The 19,698-nt window shown below is 35.8% G+C and overlaps 2 protein-coding genes across 4 annotated transcripts; one reads left to right on the top strand and one right to left on the bottom strand.

The window, feature by feature from the left end:
- The first annotated feature begins 4,775 nt into the window (after nt 1-4,775).
- Nucleotides 4,776-7,958, top strand: LOC117906699 (probable choline kinase 1). Of its 3 annotated transcripts, none has more exons than XM_034819842.1 (8): nt 4,776-4,879; nt 5,068-5,476; nt 6,126-6,247; nt 6,342-6,537; nt 6,691-6,808; nt 6,950-6,997; nt 7,430-7,530; nt 7,621-7,958. In XM_034819842.1, exons 2-8 carry the CDS (start codon nt 5,132-5,134, stop codon nt 7,765-7,767), a joined length of 1,077 nt encoding a protein of 358 aa, XP_034675733.1. In that variant the 5' UTR covers nt 4,776-4,879; nt 5,068-5,131; the 3' UTR covers nt 7,768-7,958. The 3 variants fall into 3 exon arrangements, with proteins under 3 accessions (XP_034675733.1, XP_034675732.1, XP_034675734.1); XM_034819841.1 differs by having other exon boundaries at nt 4,841-4,941; XM_034819843.1 differs by having other exon boundaries at nt 4,876-4,961.
- On the bottom strand, nt 7,922-18,570 carry LOC117906700 (dehydrogenase/reductase SDR family member 12). Its single transcript, XM_034819844.1, has 10 exons — nt 18,466-18,570; nt 18,293-18,354; nt 17,518-17,637; nt 17,317-17,416; nt 17,052-17,132; nt 16,454-16,503; nt 16,174-16,324; nt 16,029-16,085; nt 8,385-8,506; nt 7,922-8,264 (listed from the first exon to the last, which is right to left on the bottom strand). Exons 1-10 carry the CDS (start codon nt 18,532-18,534, stop codon nt 8,045-8,047), a joined length of 1,032 nt encoding a protein of 343 aa, XP_034675735.1. The 5' UTR covers nt 18,535-18,570; the 3' UTR covers nt 7,922-8,044.
- Between the last annotated feature and the right edge of the window lie 1,128 nt (nt 18,571-19,698).

Below are 19,698 nucleotides of genomic sequence, written 5' to 3'. Positions count from 1 at the left end.
TTTATTACCATATAAGAATCCTATCCTTAGGCGGCTTTATATTTAGAAGCAAGCTTGACACAAGGGTGCAAATCACAGCTGGATGAAGCGTTCCAATACTTATCTTGCATCGGGCTGCTACTAGAGTTTAAAAGCTTGTACTAGGCCTGGGAAAGGTGGCCATGCATGGTTAAAATTGCATGTGCTTGGGACATATATACCTCTATCTTGTTCGTAACATTTCTAAGCTTTTCAGGCAATGACTTCACAGAACCCAGTTCCACAACTCTGACATCAGTTGAGATTAAAATGATGGTCTGAATTCCAGTAGATTTAGCTAGGAAATGATCAAACACAATAACCCCATGGAGATTTCAATGCGTCAGACAACCACAAATGCTTCCCAAACCCACATTCCATAAACACTCTCGTCTCATGATCACCCACGACTTCTTAATGCTCTATATTTGCAGTGCCCATCTCCCTACAAACAAACATCATAAACAAGGGAAAAACAACAAGAAAACAGAGCACAAGGGAAGGAAACAAAATGATCAACCATAGCCATGTTCCATGTTTTAATCAAAGGGCCAAGAACTGGTAAGACAAGTTAAGAACAATAATATGATTATCAAACACCAAACTGAAACCCAAAGATGAATCCAATTATTTACATGAGAAAATCAAGAATACGAAAGGAAACCAAAACAGAGCAATATATGCAAACAATCAGATTCAGCCAAAACAACCAAGAAACTCTTGATGTCCAAACTGAACGGCAAAACAATGCTCATAGGCCAACAAAAAATGAAATAGAACATTAAGAAAACGGAAAAATGTCAAGCTCATAGTGGCCTTACCTGGAAGTCCACATCACAACTTTCTTCTGCTTTTCCTCCTCTGGCTCTTCTAGTTCCCTTGATTTCTTGCTAGAAACTCTGCAGGCCTCTCTCATAATCCTGTTTTCTCCTTCTCTACTCCAACCTCCTCTCTCAAGCTACTCCCTATCTCCTTAAAAATCCTCTTCCTCCCTCTCTGTTTTTTCTTCTCGTTCAAGCCTCCACCAGTTTTACTGCTCATCCTCTACTCCTCTGCCCTTCATTCAGAAAATGTCTCCATTTTAACCACCACCATGACAAAGTAGTAGTGTCATTGGCCATGCGCTCCATGTAGCCCACTCCTCTGCAGAGGTCGTCCCCCACTCCTCCAAATGATAAAAAAAAAAAAAAAAAAAAAAAAAAAAACCAGTTCCTCGGTCCAAAGAGGGGTCTACAACATGTTTTATTACATTTTAAATAAAAAAAATCAAATTGATTTATATAAAATATTTTATTTAGATTTAATTTCTAAAAATTTTTCTATTAACATTAATTTATTTAAATAATTAAAATTATTAATAATTTATCTTATCAAATTAATTTTAATTTATAAAATATTAGGACTTCATTATTTTATATATATATTGTAGCAATATTTTAGTAAAATTATATTTTTAATATTTCAAAATAAAAATTAAAAGTGAAGTGATGGTAATTTTTTAAAATAGAATTAATAAGATAAATATGCAAAGTAATTAAAAATAAAAGGATAATATAAAACAAAATGATAATATAAATTTAAAATAAAAGATAAATTAAAAATGAATAATTAAAAAATTATATATATATATATATATATATATATATATATATATATATATATATATATATATATATATATATATTGTCGATATTTTAGAAACAAATGCCGATTTTTTCAAGCTCTCCCCCACCTAATGTGTGCGTCACCTCATGCCCGACATTTTTTCCAATATATTTTTTTTTATATTCTTGTCGATCGGTGGCCGATATTATTTTAGCTACCACTGATATTTCGCCGATATTTCAGCGAAAAAAAAAACGATATTTCAAACCTTGGACGTGTATCATGATCCATGTCATTACCTTAGGTTGTGAGCTTGGAGGTTGCTGATGTACTACTTCCAAGTTGGTGATCTAGGTGGAAGTTTCAAGGGTCTTTTTGGAAGTTTGTCAAATTTACTATTATAGTATATGAAATGGCGATTTTTTCCCCCAAGTTACATTGAACCTGAAAAGCAAAAAGCAAAGTTCCCAAAATCTTTTTTTTTTTTTCGTGGCTTGATCAGTATGGTTGCATTATTCCCTAAAGATATATATATATATATATATATATATATATATATATAGTCGGTAAAGGTGAAAGGATTGATTACGGATAAACTTTTCTCGATAAATCCATTGGTAAAGAAAATATCAATTTGATAACTCTTAAAAAAAAAAAAAAACAATAATAATTGATAGGGATATTCTCTCTACAAGGTTTCCTAATTTATAAGGATTTGGGATGGGTGCAAGTCTTTTTATAAATAAAATAAAATAAAATAACATGTAATAAATTAAATTTGATATTTTTTTTCTTTTAAAATTATTTAAAAGAACATGAGGGGAATATTATAATATAAAATAACATAAATTATAAATGCATATAAATATTGTTATCAAATAGTCAATTGGGGCTCGGTTGGATTTGGGCAATCTAACGACCCGACTCAAATTAGGTTCGAGTTAGCTTTTTTTTATCGTAAGCTCAAACCAAATTCCAAAAGGGAATGCACAAATCCACTCATAATCAAGTTTCGTGTTGGATCAAATTCGACTCTTCCAAATTGCATCCCTAATAAAATTAATTTACTTCCTCGTATATGATTTGCCTTTGTACATAGAGATACGTGGTTGTAATCAGCATGAAATAGATAATTTTGATTCTTTCATTTCTATATGATAAAATAAGCCACATCCATATCCATCCTATTTCCATTAACCTATGTTGGAGTTAGCCACTTAATTGGAATGTCAAGAAGTGTCACCAAGAATTACCCACAATTAGGAGACTATTACATGTAATGTCCCTTCCACTAAAAGTGAACCAATTGTTTATTTGGGCACCACTACCTTATGTAAAAGAAAAAAAGTCCCATCATTCCTTAACGACATTACAATAAAACTCACCAATGTATGGTCTCATCCATCCAATGGCCTCTCACAAAGGTTTGCCTTTTTGGGACAAATCAAATATTTTAAGAAAATATATAAATCGTTTGAAATTTTATATTTTATTAATTAGTTGAAAAAAATAAAATAATTTTTTTTTTTTTTTTCAAATTTCCAAATCTGCAATGATAATGTTTGTTAAAATTTTAATTTTTTTTTTCGTATTGGTTATGATTCGAATTCATTTTCATATCCATTCCGATTCTCGTTGTCACATGTAAAATTTTAAAAATAAAATAAATATTTTTATTTTATACCATGTGACAAAAGACGAATACTAGCTTATTAAAAAAAATTCTATCTATCCATCACTCATAGTGTGAATGGATTTTTATTTTTTTGAATATTGGTTAATTAAAATTAAAAATGATTAAAATATTGTAAGAATCTATTCATCACTCATGGTGTGAAATGAAAATTAAATTTTTTTATTAATTATATTAAAATATATATATATAATAAAGAAGTCATATACACGTGGTTGAAGAATTCATAGGGAACATGAGAAAATGACACTTAACGCGCTTTCTATACAAGGGGGAACATGGAGATGCTCGCCATCGAGATAAAGGTAAAACTAAGTATGGGTGTTGACTTCTATTGCTAGTAAACGGTGTCGTTTTTTAGGGGCCTACGGCCTACCCACCACCCCTAAATTCCCCTACCGCCCCTTTGGTGATGCCACAGATTGTTTTTTCACCTACCGACCCTAAAGACTTTAAGACATTTAATTATTAATTATTTTTCAAATTAATTTTTATTTTTAAGGGTTGACCAAATCTCCTCCTTATTTTATATTTTAATATCGTTATTTGGTTGGGATCTTGTTTTATATATATACATATTTTGTTTTATTTATTTATATCTTTGTTTATTATTTAAATTTTATCATATATAAATTAAATTTAAGTAAAATCGTAGTTGGTGACGGTTTTGAATTTATATTTTTTTTCTATACATGTAAAATTACGTTGCTTCATATGAAATATTTTAGTTCATTTTTCAAAATATCATAAATTTATTATATTATTTTAATTGTTTATTTATTAATATGTAAGTAGTTAATAATTCATAAAGCTAATTTTTTTTAATACAACTAACAAAAGTATTGTTATATTCAATTAAAATATCAATTATTTAAATTCACATATTATTTTTTAGAAATAATCACATAAGTTTAATAAATAAAAACTAGAAATAATATAATAAATTTATGATATTAAATTTATTTAAACATAAAATATTTTAAATTAAACAATATAATTTCATATATATATATTAAAATTTAAAATCATAATTAGCAATTATAATTTTAAACTTAAATTTAAAATTGTCATTAATGACTATGATTTTAATCATTAAAAAAAATAAATTCATAACCACTCACCACAGTTTTATGTGGCGGAAACAGGCTAAATTGAACATTATTTTAAAACCCTATCTTGATTTTAGATTTTTATTTTAAATGGGTTTTTTTTGGTCAAAACTTTGAAGATTCATCTCCAATTTGACTGGTGCACACGTGTCAAATACCCAGTTGCTTGTGACTCAGGCACGCGCTTTCTCCACGTCTAAAGGACAATTCAAGGAAAAAAATCTAATTAGCTACGCGTCACGATACGATTGGGCCAAGGCATCTAAAATCACGACCCGTCATAGTTTTTTTCCATGACAGACAAATCAGAGCCCAATAAACGCTGCAGATTTGATTCCCATACAATCTGTTTGGACAAAAGGAAAGTGAGCGCTCCAGAAAGATTGGTTTGCCTGACTTACTTTGCTTTTCTTATAAAAGGTCTTGGAATTGGCACCTCTCTGCAATTTTGTGGGTGAGTCCTTTTCTGTTTCGTTTTCTCTTCCACTTTCGTTTCCTCCGAACAGATTCTTTTTGGTAATCTTTTGAACTATATGGTATATAAATATTTTTTTCTGATTAAGGTTGCTTCAGAATATGTCTTATATAGAATGATGGATTAAGATATAACTGAGATTGGTTTCCATCATTTTCATGTTGCAGGTGAAGCTTTTTCTTGAATATACAGAGATAGTGGTATAGAAATATATCTTTGTGATCATACAAGATGACTGTGAAGAATAATGGGTTGAGTAAAGGTTGTGTTTCTGAAGAATTAAGGAAACTGCTGATATCATTGGCATCAAGCTGGGGAGATGTTATCGATGACCCGAAAAAGTTGCGGGTGATCCCATTGAAGGGTGCTATGACAAATGAGGTTTATCAGATAAATTGGCCTATTGAGGCAGGCACAAGAAGCGTTCTTGTTCGGGTCTATGGTGAAGGTGTTGAGGTTTTTTTCGATCGGGACAATGAAATTAGGACTTTTGAGTGCATGTCTGAACATGGACATGGGCCTCGCCTTCTTGGGAGGTTTGCAGATGGGCGTGTGGAGGAGTTTATCCATGCAAAGGTGTGTGAATTTTGAAAAACTTTTATGGTGTGTTGCTGTGAGAATTTGTTTGGTTTCCGAGAAAATGTAAAAGAAAGTGAATTATGATTTCTGTAGGGTATGATAGAGTCATTAGGCTTAACCGGTGTGTCTTTTCAGTTCCTGGGTACCAAATTAAACAAGATAGAAAATTCAACCCTCTGTTTTCATTTCCTCTGAATTTTCTTAGCAGCCAAATGAGGGGTTTTCATTTCCATCTGAAAAAACCCATCTATTTTCTAAACAAAGTCCAAAGATTCTGAGTAATTGCCTTATATGATGAACTCCAAATGAGGGTTTTGCTGTTGTGATTCCATCCATTCAGAAAATATTATGCATTTCCATTATGTAATCAGGTCCTTGTTATGTAGTTTCTTGGCTTCGGTACTGTGGTTGAAAAGATAACAAATCACTCTGGGACTCAAAGCTCTTAAGGATCTTCTTGAGACCAGTGTCCTTCTTACCAGGCCATTCATATAAGGTTCATATCCATAAACATATCTTCTGCAGAAAAGCAAGCAAGAGCCTTATGTGCTTTTTGAGTCTTTGGCCAAAAACTATGGACTTTGTACAGATCATTTGCTAATCTTTCCCATTTATGGGGTGGCTACTAATCTTTTTTAACTTTCAGACACTATCAGCTGCTGATCTTCGTGATCCCGAAATATCTGCTCTGATAGCTGCTAAGTTGAGAGAGTTCCACAGGCTTGAAATGCCAGGGCCTAAGAATGTATTCCTATGGGACAGAATGAGGTACTGACAATTTTTTTTGACAATTCTGTTAGTGAAAGTTTATCCCTATGGAATTCCAGATACTGACTTGAAACCCCTCTTTTTCCTTCCTCAGAAACTGGGTTGGTGAGGCCAAAAGATTGTCTTCTCCGAAATACGCAAAGGAATTCTGCTTGGATACTCTGGAGGAGGAAATCAGTATGCTGCAGAAGGAGTTTTCACAGGACCACCAAGACATTGGGTTTTGTCACAATGATTTGCAGTACGGAAACATAATGATTGATGAGAAAACAAGGGCAATCACTATAATTGTATGTTCCTTACTCCATTATGGTTGATTCAGATATCATGCTGTTTTGAAATGTGATTTGCAGATTGTATTTTGCCCAATGATTTTCTTGATAGTTGTTTAGACCAACATACATTTGCCTATGCTGTAATGAGCTTACTGATGATTTTTTCAGGACTATGAATATGCAAGTTACAACCCTGTTGCCTATGACCTAGCAAATCACTTCTGTGAAATGGTAGCGAATTATCATACAGATACACCTCATATCTTAGACTATAGTAAATACCCAGGTGAGATTTCTCAATATCTAGTGAGTTCTTTCTGTTTCATTGACTTCATTTTTGCCTTCATTCTACCTTTTCTTGTTCATTAGATCATACAGCGTGCTTGGAAGTAAGCTGATTGCTTTTCTTATTTTGATTTGTAAACAGACCAGGAGGAGCGCCATAGATTCATCCGCACATACCTCAGCAGTGCAGGTTAGTCTATCTGGTTTCACATCCTACTGAAATTTCTGTTGGTTCTCAACCTCAAGCTTTCCCAATAAGTTTCAAAGTCAAGAGAGTGGGTGTCATGAAGTAGACCACCAAGATAAGGTTTGCGTTTACGTCTCATGCTTGACTATTAGCATCCTGAGGTGACTTTCAACCTATATGAATTTGAGGAAATATTGATGCGTATACTTGTCAACAACAACATCCCAAGTGGATTGATCAATGATCATCGCCTTTTCTGTTACCCTGGGTACCTTGTTTGGTTTCCTGGAAAAACGATACAGCAACTATCGCTCTTTTGATGCAGTGTACTGACTAAAAACAGGGGGTGGACTTGTTTGTGGTTGGTTTTATATCTTTAGATGATGGGTCCTTCTCAAATCTATATATACTTACTTTCTCCATCATTGTGAATAGGTAACCAACCAAGTGACAGTGAAGTTGAAAAATTAGCCTGTGATGCAGAGAAGTACACTCTTGCAAATCATCTATTTTGGGGCATATGGGGAATAATTTCGGTATGCATTTCTGGGTTCATTCGCTTACTATCAACTGTATTCATGCGGGTATAATCTGAGATTTCACCTGAATCTATCACTGATTTGCAGGGTCATGTAAACACGATTGAATTCAACTACATGGAGTATGCAAGGCAGAGGTTTCAGCAGTACTGGCTCAGAAAGCCCCTGCTTTTGGGTTCCTCGAAAGCTAGATCTGATAGTGTCATCAATGATTCTTCTATATCTCCCATGTGAAGTTGTAATTCTTTTCATTGGTACTGGATTGTGTAAATTCATGTAAAATTACGTTCAGTGAGGAGTATAGTTAGCAAATATAGATATGCAGAACAAGTCATAGGGTGTATTGTTTGATTCACTGGCATATCAACCTCATTGTTGCAACAACCAATTCAGCCAAATCTATGTTTCTATTAAAGTTGGATTGCTGTCTGAGTTTTACATCAAATTTCTGGAACAATGGAATAAGAAAATTTTTCCCAAACATGAAATATTGCAACCTGAATTTTTCAGTTTATGAGGAAAGAGCAGAAAGACCAGAGAAAGAACGGAGATTGCCAATGATGGAATCAATCATGGTATGAGAGCTCCTGGTTGCTGCAAACATCAAGTGTTTAGGAGCTTCAGCTCGGTCAAAATAGAATGCGCCAGATACCAAATTTTCTTTTGGCTGTAAAGCCAACCAAATGACCGTGTCTGCACCTTCTTCAATCGTTCTAAGATTTCCTGATAGCCTGGAACACATCATTTACAATGAGTGAATTTCATTTCCTACCTTAAGAAAATGTGTATTAATGAAACATTAAATGGGATGGGGTCTTTTAGGATGATATTCAAAAATTAAACATGCTTACAATTTGTAAAAACCGGGCAAACTTTTAGCAAGTCCAGATGTCTCAGCCCACCCAGGGTGCATCGCATAGAATCCAATCCCCTTATTTTTATACATTTCAGCCCATTTTTCTGTCAGTGCCACCTGATAAAAAAGGATAGAGGAAAAGATTTTAATCTAAATTAATCACCATGGCCTTTTCAATTTCAATGATGTTTTGTTATTTGCCTGCACTCCTTGTAAAATGTAGAAAACACCCAAAGTGATCAAGGAAAAATGTCAGAACAATAGATCAGAAGCATCATCCATCCACAAAGGATTCAATTCACAGTTTACACCACCTTGGTCTTTATTCTATGTTAATAAAATCAAGAGTTAGACCAGCCTAGATTATCTTTCTTTGCTAAAAAATATTGCATGTAGACAGCAGAGGCAACTCTCTACAACTTAATGTCCGTTTGGATACACCTCCTGCTTTCTATTTTCAAAAACAGAAAATAATAATAATTTTTATATAAAATATAAAAAAAGTAATCATTTTTTAAAAATTGTTTAAAAAATCGAGGATGTAAGGTAAACTTAAATTTTTTGTAAAAGAGTTTCTTCTTTTTATATAGAAGTTATTCCGACTTTCTATTTTTAAAAACAAAAACAAAAAGTGCATCTAAACAGACACTTAACTATATGTACAAACACGAAAATAACTACCATTTCTCAGTGGAGATAAACGGAGTTGGACTAAAACAAAAGAGAAACCAAGTGCTCAGTATTTAAAAGGACTAATTGATATATTCCTTAGAAAATTTTGGCACCGGTTCTCTTGAGTCTGTGAAATGTAAGATAAAGGACAAATATGCTTAACTACCGGTTGCCCAAAAGCTTAAACTATTAAGTGGACAAAAAATGTATACTAAGCAAATGCCCTCCATCATGCACAGCCCCAATCCACAGGTGAAGAGATGGAGAAACAATCACAAACAAACAAACAAATATGAGAACAAATAAACAGGAAAGTTTCAAACTCAGGACCTCTAGGAACCTAGGCTCTATTACCACATTCAATGACCAGGTAGCCCAAATGCTTAAGCTATTAGGGAAAGGACCAACAATGTATAACAAACTAACAACAAGATGTCTTTACCTCATGGAAGTTTGCAGCAATGCAGGTTATAGAACTTTACAAAAATTCAACATGAATTATGAAATCAGTGTTTCCAGTTTCAACACAAAAGGAGTGAGCAGGAATCCCTTCAGATCTGGAATCCAAACCATAGACAAGCAGTTGGAGAACAACAAAAAAATTTTATCCAACATATTTCAGTTATGGGCACCAAACATGCAAGGAAACAGCTAAAGTGGCACCTTTTGTAATGAGACATCAGTGGAAAAGAGCTGCAGTCAAAATTGGGTTCAAATAGCAAATCATATTGGAAAAATCAAGTACTACAATTTCGAAACTCCGCGACTAAACTTGGTCTCTCTATAGCAGCATTTGCAGATAAAGTTAATTTGTTGCTTCTGGAGATCCCAATGGAATTTAATTGGTCCATATGGTTTAGAATAAAATATTTTAAGCACATAAGTTGGTTGCACACGAAATGATGACCAAAATGGATTAGAAATAAGGTCATTTCTTGAATCCCCAAAGTGAACATATACTTGAACAAATGTTTAGAAAAACAAAACAACAAAACTATCAAAAGATACTGGATTCACCCTCATAATTAAAAAAAAATGCTTGCACAATAGTAACATGTTCAAATCTACATAAAACACAATGAACTCCTTTCATTTCCATGGGGTGTTCCTTCCCCAATCCCCCCAAAATATAAATAAGCAAATGAAAATTTATTATATGTTCTGAAAGGAAAGTTATACTTAATCTGCACAAAATCATAATAGATATGCTATGAAATGAGGACACACAAGTGTTAGATTCTCCAAGTTGTTCTGTTCCTTGAAATAAGAACATGACTTGTGCTTGACGTTTTTACCTTTAGTTCCAATTGAAGAGATCATGGACCATTTAAAATGTTGTTGTTTTCTCTTTTTGAATTATCATTACAAGAACTAAAAGAAAATGATCAAAGTGAGACAAAGCAAAAAATTTGAAAGTTATTTAGGAAATAGCAAATATGTATATCTGTTGAGAGAGAGAAAGAAGAAAGACCTTAATTCTCATTAATGTAAAATCTACTTACAATTGAGAAATATATATATATACAAGGCTAGGAGTCCTAACTACCATACATGTATCCTATATTAACAAGGAAAGGTTATACACTATAAATACATTATATTCAACACTCCCCCTCAAGCTGGAGCATATACGTCATATGCACCAAGCTTGTTACAAATATATTTAATCCTAGGACCTCTGAGAGATTTAGTGAAGATGTCAGCTAGTTGATCATTTGAATTAACAAAACTTGTAGCAACACATCCTGATGCGATCTTCTCTCTAATGAAATGACAGTCAACTTCAATATGTTTGGTCCTTTCATGAAAGACTGGATTGGATGCAATATGTAATGCGGCCTGGTTATCACATATGAGTTTCATCTGTTCATCCTTTCCAAATCTCAACTCTAGAAGAAGATGTCTCAACCATATGAGTTCACATGTTGCCAAAGCCATAGCTCGATACTCGGCTTCAGCGCTAGATCTGGCCACTACATCTTGTTTCTTACTCTTCCAAGATATTAGATTACCTCCAATAAAAACACAGTACCCTGAAGTGGAATGTCTATCTGTGGGTGAGCCAGCCCAATCTGCATCTGTGTAACCAACAACCTGAGTATGACCTCTGTTCTCGTACAACACACCTTGGCCTGGTGTACTTTTGATATATCGAAGAATGCGGATTACAGCATCCCAATGGCTATCACATGGTGACTGTAGGAATTGACTAACAACACTCACAGGAAAAGAAATGTCTGGACGAGTAATGGTGAGATAGTTCAATTTACCTACGAGCCGTCGATATCTCCCGGGGTCTCCTAAAGGCTCCCCCTGTCCTGGTACAAGTTTGACATTCGGATCCATAGGTGTGTCTACCGGTTTACAGTCTAACATACCAGTTTCTTCCAGGATGTCTAAAGCATACTTCCTTTGGGAGAGGACCACAGCAGAACTGGATTGAGCTATCTCAATTCCCAAGAAATACTTGAGTTTCCCCAAGTCTTTGGTCTGAAAGTGGGTAAAAAGGTGTTGCTTTAGTTTCTGAATACCATCCTGATCACTGCCTGTAATGACGATGTCGTCCACATAAACAACCAGATAAATACACTGCCCCAAAGAGTTATGATGATAGAAAACTAAATGGTCTGCTGTACTGCGAAGCATGCCAAACTCTTGAACAACAGAACTAAAACGGCTAAACCATGCTCGAGGAGATTGTTTCAAGCCATATAGAGAACGGCGTAACCTGCATACTAAACCAGACTCCCCCTGAGCAACAAAACCAGGAGGTTGCTCCATATAAACTTCCTCGGCAAGATCACCATGAAGGAAGGCATTTTTAATATCCAATTGATAAAGAGGCCAAGAACACATGGCAGCCATGGAGAGAAGCAGACGGACAGAAGTAATCTTGGCAACCGGAGAGAATGTGTCACCATAATCAGAACCATAAACCTGAGTATAGCCTTTAGCAACTAAGCGGGCCTTAAGGCGATCAACCTGACCATCAGGACCAACCTTAACTGCGTAAACCCAACGACAGCCAACGGTAGATTTACCCGAGGGTAAAACAACAAGATCCCAAGTGCCATTAGAGTGCAGAGCAGCCATTTCATCCACCATTGCCTGTCGCCAGCCTGGATGGGAAAGAGCTTCATGGGTGCTCTTTGGAAGAGAAACAGAGGATATAGCAGAAACAAAAGCAGAATAGGGTGAAGATAATCGATGATAACTCAAAAAATTGTAAATAGGATGAGGATTACGAGTAGAGTGAGTACCTTTCCGAACAGCAATGGGTAAGTCATTAGGAGAAGGCAGAGCCGGGGTAGGTGAAGCCGAAGGGATAGGAAGTGAGTCAGCAGGTGCCTCAGCAAAAGGGAGAGGAGCAACGACACGAGGGCGACGATGATAAACCTGAAGTGGTCGAGGAGGCATAGCATCAGGTGGGGAGACAATGGGAATAGGCAAGACTTCAGAAACAGGAAGAGACTCAGAAGTGGTGGAAAAGAATGGTGAGTCCTCAAAGAAGGTGACATCGGCGGAGATAAAGTATCGATGAGTCTCAAGGGAATAACAACGATAACCCTTCTGAAGTCTGGAGTATCCCAAGAAGAGACACTTCATGGCTTTGGCGGAAAGCTTGTCCTGTCCAGGAGTGAGAATATGAACAAAGCAAGTACAACCAAAGACACGAGGAGGAAGGAAATAAAGTGGTTGGTCAGGGAAGAGAAGGGAGTGAGGAATCTGATCATGTAAGACAGAGGAAGGCATACGATTAATCAAATAACAAGCGGTAAGAACAGCGTCCCCCCAAAAACGAAAAGGAACATTGCTATGGAGGAGGAGAGTACGAGCTGTCTCAACAAGATGTCGATTCTTGCGTTCAGCTACCCCATTTTGTTGAGGAGTATGAGCACAAGAAGACTGATGAAGAATCCCATGATGAGACATAAACGAAGTAAATGGGGCTGAAAAATATTCCCTGGCATTGTCACTGCGTAATACACGAATAGAAACATTGAACTGGGTTTGGATTTCAGCATAAAATTTCTGGAAAATAGAGAATAACTCAGCTCGATTTTTCATTAAAAATAACCAAGTACATCGAGAATAATCATCAATGAAAGTGACAAAATACTGAAATCCTAAAGTAGACGCAGTCCGACAAGGACCCCAAACATCAGTGTGGACAAGCTCAAAAGGAGACTTTGCCCGATTATTCAAACGCTTTGGGAACGAGACACGAGTATGTTTCCCAAGCTGACATGACTCACACGGAAGCGACGATAAAGTGGAAAAACGAGGGACCATCTTCTGGAACTTGGAGAGACTAGGGTGGCCCAGACGATTGTGAATGAGGAGAGGAGCATCAGTGGAAATGCAAACTGCAAGAGATGAATCCGAGGTGAGGTGATAGAGGCCTTGAGACTCACGTCCTATGCCAATCGTCTTCCCCGTACTCCGGTCCTGCAAGGTCACAAATTTATCAGAAAAGGTAATAGAGCAATTAAGAGTACGAGTGATTTTGCTGATGGAAATAAGATTAAAAGGACATTCAGGAGTATAAAGGACAGAAGTGAGAGGTAGAGAAGGCAGAGGAAGGGCCAAACCAATACCTTTAGCCACAGTTTGAGAACCATTAGCTAAGGTAACATTAGGTAAAGTAGAGGTAGTAGTAATAGAGGAGAAAGATCCTTATTACCAGATAAGTGATCAGAAGCTCCAGAATCTAGAATCCAGGGTCCAAGAGAAGATGTGTGGGTAAGGCAGGCAGAGGCATTACCAGGCTGGGCAACAGAGGCAACAGAAGCCTGAGATGCGGAAGAGCTCGGAGCTTGAGGCAGCGGAGAATCAGAGGACTGGGCCACATGGGCAGTGCGAGGAGGTCGTCCATGTAACTGATAGCAACGATCGCGAGTGTGGCCAAGTTTATTGCAATAGGTGCAATGAGGACGTTGACCTCTACCTCGGGTACCACTACGGCCTCCTCGAGAGTTAGTTTGAGAAACTAACACAGAAGAATCTGAAGTGCTATCAAATGGCAAAGTCTGAGTGGAGGAGATACGGAGGAGGCGAGCAAACACATCATCCAAGGACGGAACTGATGAACTACCAAGAATCTGATCGCGGACAGGCTCAAGATCCGGACGGAGGCCAATAAGAGTAAGAACCATGAAGAACTTGTCAAGCTGTGTTTGTTGAGCCCCAACATCAGGAGTAAGAGGCATCACAGTCAAGAACTCCTCCTTAAGAGAGGCAATCTGGCCAATATAAGTAGATAGATCCAAGTCCTGTTGGCTGAGATGGACAATAGCAGAAGCCACCTTATAAAGACGCTGGATATCATTCGTATATAATCCTTTGGCCTGAGTCCAAAATTTAAAACAAGTTTTGTAGGCCCGAAGATGAAGAAGAATCTTGGGATCAACCGATTGCCATAATACACTACATAACTGTGCATCTATCTTCCTCCACTGTACGCGGTCAACCTCAGGGATATCTGCCTCCTGTGTAATCAAGTGATCCTCATATCCTTGACCCATAAACCAAAGTTCAACAGAGGCAGACCAGGAAAGATAATTGTCACTGCCAACCAATTTCTCCGAAGTAATCATAGGAGATCCAGATATAACAGCGGAAAAAATGGAATTTTAGTAGTCATATCTACTTATCTGGAGAATGAAGTATGTTTGGATCGAAGAGAGCCCTAATACGGCTTCAGATTGCGGCGTGGCACCACCGAAAAAGGGAGACGGCCTCAGATCGCGACGTGGTACCACCAGAAAGGTAGAAGAACACTTCCCAAGGCACGTGCAGGGATTGGAGTGGAGAAAAAGTAGTCGGAGCTTCGCCGGAAAGACTGTTTGGAGGGCCGACGGAGACAAAATCCCTAAAAGAGGTACGTGCAGGGCTCGAATGGGAGAACCAGGGAGGTAGGGAGGCTGGTCGGCGTCAGGCGAGGCTGCTGGAGGAGGCGCGTCGCCGGAAAATCCCTCACGCGCCCTCACGCGCCGGCGCGTGAGATGCAGCCGCCGGACGGAAACGTGCGCGTGGGCGGCGCGTGGATGCTTTGTTGGTGCCGGTGCCTTCACAAAAGTTGTAGATCTCCTCCAGGCGCTCCTTCTGGTATGGTCGGTGTCGGAAAAATACGTCGCCGGAAAAGTTCGCCGGAAAAGTTCGCCGACGGTGAGTTGTTTCTGTCGACGATCCGAATGACCGGAAAGTATTGGGAGATGGGGAAGGTGACCGGAATGAAACACGGTCACCGGAAGGTTTCCCGGAGTTGATGACACGGGAAACAGGAAAGAATTAGGTTTTCTTCCTTGGCTCTGATACCATGTTGAGAGAGAGAAAGAAGAAAGACCTTAATTCTCATTAATGTAAAATCTACTTACAATTGAGAAATATATATATATACAAGGCTAGGAGTCCTAACTACCATACATGTATCCTATATTAACAAGGAAAGGTTATACACTATAAATACATTATATTCAACAATATCATTCTTTGCAAAACAGTGTAAACACTGTACTTTGGGGAGGAAAAACCAAAAGAACACTGTACCCAAAGTGCTAAATAGACTACATGGTAACCTGTAAAGTAGATTGTGCTCTCTCTCTCTCTCTCTCTCTCTCTCTGTGGTTGAAAGAAAAAACAAATTCATTGAATCACATTTAGACATTTATTCACTGAAGTACAAGCAGTCAAAATTTACATTAAGTTCAAATCAAAAGCTTTTGCTGAAATAAGCAGCTTTAACTTCAATCTTATTTTAAAGAAATAAATAAATATATAAAAACAAACAAACAGAAAATCAGCAGGAATAATTGAACTAACATTTTCTGTATCTTTGTATTGACAACACAACACTGGAAACTAGATATTTCATAGCATCAAAATATAGAACCAATAATTAGCATGGAGAAACATATCACCTGAAGAATCCAGGATATTTTGTACTGAACATCAATTTTTTACTGACCTGAACTCGCTTGTTTCGAGCATATTGTGTCACACCATCAAATTTATCATCACTAAACTGCATTGAAATCATTAATTGTAGATGTCATACATATCCAATGATGAAACATAGAGTGTGCTCAGTAGAAATTCACAAAACCACTTACCTGAAGATCATTAGTCAAGGGAACAGAGTACATTCCACCTGAAGAAACTGTGATGACTCGAGCATCAGGAGCAGCTTTTTCCAGCAGTGGCAACATTGATTCTGTCATAGTGAAAGTGCCTAGTACATTTACAGCAAAATTCAACTCGAATCTGAAATTATAAAAAATAGAGAAGGCACTGAATCAATTCTTCAACACAGGTAAAAAGGAATAACATATATATCAAATCTGTATATCAAATCTGTATTGAAACACAAATGGTGGAGAAGTGGAAATGCACCCTTCTGATGTGGTAATCCGATTATACTCAAGCAAACCAGCATTGTTAACCTAAAGGCAGCAAATTTACTAATATCAGATTTCCAGTTATTCATGTAGAAGGTTAGAGAAGGAACAAAAGTCTATACATAAAAAATATTCAAGATAGACAATGCATTGTCACAAGAAAGTTTTCAACCCACATCACTAAGTCCCCACTTAGTCAGCCCTCCAACATTTGAAACAATGCTGATACATGCCAGGCATCCTTGGCTGTGTCCTTGGGCTGTGTGATGCCAAGGCACACCATTGCTGCCTAAGATTTCCCCTCATGCTGTAGACTGGTCCATGCACATCAAATGTTCCAGAAAATTCCTCTTAGCGCCCACCTTCCTTAAACCACTAACAAAAGACTTAAAACTATCCACAGTCACTCCCAACACTAAAAAATGGCTAAGTAGCCACAATCCAACCACCTTGTTGAAAGCCACTTGACGTGTTACCAGTCATGCCTTAAGTCCTCATGGGTGCAAGGTGCTACCCCATGAGGCTTCCCTTGTCATGGTCATTGTTAGGGTGCTATCAGAGATCATACTAAATAACAAAATGTGAAACTTTACCAAAACATGAATCGGTACATCCTTCTTTGAAAACTTGGATGCAAAAGACTTGATCTCACTAACCGATGAAAGATCACACACCTGCAAACTAAAATTAATTAAGTCATTTAAGATCAAGAGACAAGTAACAAAGTTTGCAAGTTAGCAACAATACAAAGTAAAACTACCCAACTTTAGTCCATCAAATTCCTGTGAAAATATTAAAGCTCGTAAACATAGATGGGTCCTCAAAAAACAAATACATAGCAAGAAGGTATCCAAATACCTCCAAATGAACATTACTATTCCCAGTCTTTGACTGGATTTCAGAAAGAGCCGCTTCTCCCCTCTCCTTATTACGGCATACCATATATACATTTGCCCCACTGTTACATTAGATATAAAGAAACATTGTCACCACAGTTCATTGTTTAAACCTAATTTCAGGAAACAAAACAATATACAGAAATTTAAACAAGAACCATACCGTGAAGCAAGACCTTCAGCAGTTGCATAACCGATACCAGAATTAGCTCCTGTCACTATGCAATTCTTCCCTTCTATTTGAGTTTGCATATCTTCTGACTTGAAATTCTTTGAGTGTTCCCTGTTGTTTAATAATCATAAATTAGTGGGAATGAAATCGCCGTTCTCCATTTACATAAGTTACTAAAATTTCCAACATATAGCTTTTGTAAGAAGAGCAAGAACATCCAGCTCCAATAAATACTCGAAACCTATGTTAATCAGGGAACTTCAAGTACAACACAAAATCAAACACCACCCACTTTCATAACAGAAGATTGTACCCTCGTCATTCAGTTTCTCCTTAACTTAAAAATCATTCAGTGAAAAATCTTTAGGGAAGCAATTTAATCCTGAAAATTTCTTTCTTCCAATTCTTTTCCTTGAAGAGGATGGGACAAACTAATCATGAGATTGCGCCCTATGGAATCTAAAATCAAACCGCAAGTTCATCCACTTTGATCACAATTTTCAAGTGGTAATCGGCATGTTATAAGCAACAGATTCACAAACCCATTTCTACCATAAACTGAAAAAGGGAATAAAGATTAAAACTATAGCTCAAAATATGGAAATAAATCTTAGTTGATAAGCATTGAACTTCTGGGGCTGACAGAAAACTGATACATAAAGCAACCCATATAAACATGTTCATGATCAAACCACCATACATCTCTAGCACATCTTTCTTCCTATTTCCAAATTACCCAAAAGAAGTGACACTGAATCGAACTCACATGAAACCAGTTTTGGTGGAATTCATGTACCCGTGTACACCAAAAGCAATTGACCTCCATGTCTGTGAAGATGGAAGGATAATATTACAACTTCTTAATTCAAAAAATAAAATTAAAAGAAAAAATTAGAGCAAAATTACAATTTTAAAAGTTCAAAAAAAAAAAAAAAAAACCTTGAGAATGAACATAATGGATTCTCTAATGGAGATGTGAATTTGAATATGAAGTGTTGGGTTTTGCATTTGTTGGTGTTGGGTTTTGTTAGGGTTTGAAGAAAGGAAGTAGAAATAAACCGTACTGTGTGTGTTCTGTTGTGCCACGTCGATAATTTGGAATTTTAGTGTATTTTTTTCTCAAATTTTTCAAAACCAAACATAGCCTAATAAATAATTATAACATCAACTAAATTAGAAGGTTATGTTGGATTCTCATCAAATACAAAGAAAGAACAAAAATGTAAAGAAAAATGATTTTTTCATATTTGATTTTATTATAAAATTTTTTAAAGAAAATTAAAATTAATTAAAAATTTATATATTTTAAAATTATTTAATCTTTATATAAAAAAAGAAATTAAATAAAATGAGTTTGAAGAAACATATAAAAATAATTTATTAATTTTAAATTTTTTTTTTCTACTTTTTCTTTCAATTTTCTTTTTCTTATATTTTCTCTCAAATTTTTCGACAACCAAATATAATTGAAGAGTTTACAATATGTGAGTCAGTGGATCATAATTAAAAGCAAAAGAAAAGTCATATAAAGATACTAAGAAGCTCTCATTCGTGAGGAAGCCCAGACACAAATTTTTCTAAAAAATATATATAATAATAAAAATTAATTAATTTTGATTGTTTAATGAAAGTGATTATACATGCATTCACGTAATATTAAAACATTGGGCATGCATTCACGTAATGCTATTAGCAAGTCCGCCTAATTATTACCAATATATTTAAAATATCATTTATTTCAAGTGTGAGTTGACGTTCCTCATGAAGACTACTTGTTTTCTAACGAGTGCTTAGGGGTGGGGGGAATTTTTTTAAGTGCTTCATCGATTGTTCCATGAATATAATTTAGATTTATTATTTATGAAAATTTTGACAAATATGTGAGGCTAAAATAGTTGAAAAAAGTGACTTTTCACACCCGTTTAAAAAATTAGACTATTCAAATATCAACTTTTAATAGGTATAGTAAAACTTCATTTAAATAATAAAATCTTATGCTCTAAAAATCCATAAATAACTTCTTATAAATAAGATTGAGTAATTTTTTATAACTTTTATTTTTTTAATTAATTTATTCATTCTTATAATTATCATTTATCTATTTTTATTTTTACTTTTTAGGGTATTAAGTTTTAATATCACATTTCTTTTTTTTCTTTTCTTTTTTATGAG

This window comes from Vitis riparia, chromosome 18, assembly GCF_004353265.1.
Source record: "Vitis riparia cultivar Riparia Gloire de Montpellier isolate 1030 chromosome 18, EGFV_Vit.rip_1.0, whole genome shotgun sequence".
In the NCBI taxonomy this organism is placed as follows: Eukaryota; Viridiplantae; Streptophyta; class Magnoliopsida; order Vitales; family Vitaceae; genus Vitis; species Vitis riparia.
Note: the sequence above shows the minus strand (reverse complement) of the source record. Positions and strands in the feature narration are given on the sequence as shown.

What these genes read in the sequence shown, in the direction of transcription:
- LOC117906699 (XM_034819842.1), top strand. Translation starts at nt 5,132, where the DNA reads ATGACTGTGAAGAATAATGGGTTGAGTAAAGGTTGTGTTTCTGAAGAA. An exon ending in AGACTATAGTAAATACCCAG is followed by an intron (nt 6,809 to 6,949) that starts GTGAGATTTCTC and finishes ATTTGTAAACAG; the next exon opens with ACCAGGAGGAGCGCCATAGA. An exon ending in GCATATGGGGAATAATTTCG is followed by an intron (nt 7,531 to 7,620) that starts GTATGCATTTCT and finishes ACTGATTTGCAG; the next exon opens with GGTCATGTAAACACGATTGA.
- LOC117906700 (XM_034819844.1), bottom strand. Translation starts at nt 18,534, where the DNA reads ATGCAAAACCCAACACTTCATATTCAAATTCACATCTCCATTAGAGAA. An exon ending in CCATTATGTTCATTCTCAAG is followed by an intron (nt 18,355 to 18,465) that starts GTTTTTTTTTTT and finishes CCATCTTCACAG; the next exon opens with ACATGGAGGTCAATTGCTTT. An exon ending in CGGATTACCACATCAGAAGG is followed by an intron (nt 16,325 to 16,453) that starts GTGCATTTCCAC and finishes TTATAATTTCAG; the next exon opens with ATTCGAGTTGAATTTTGCTG.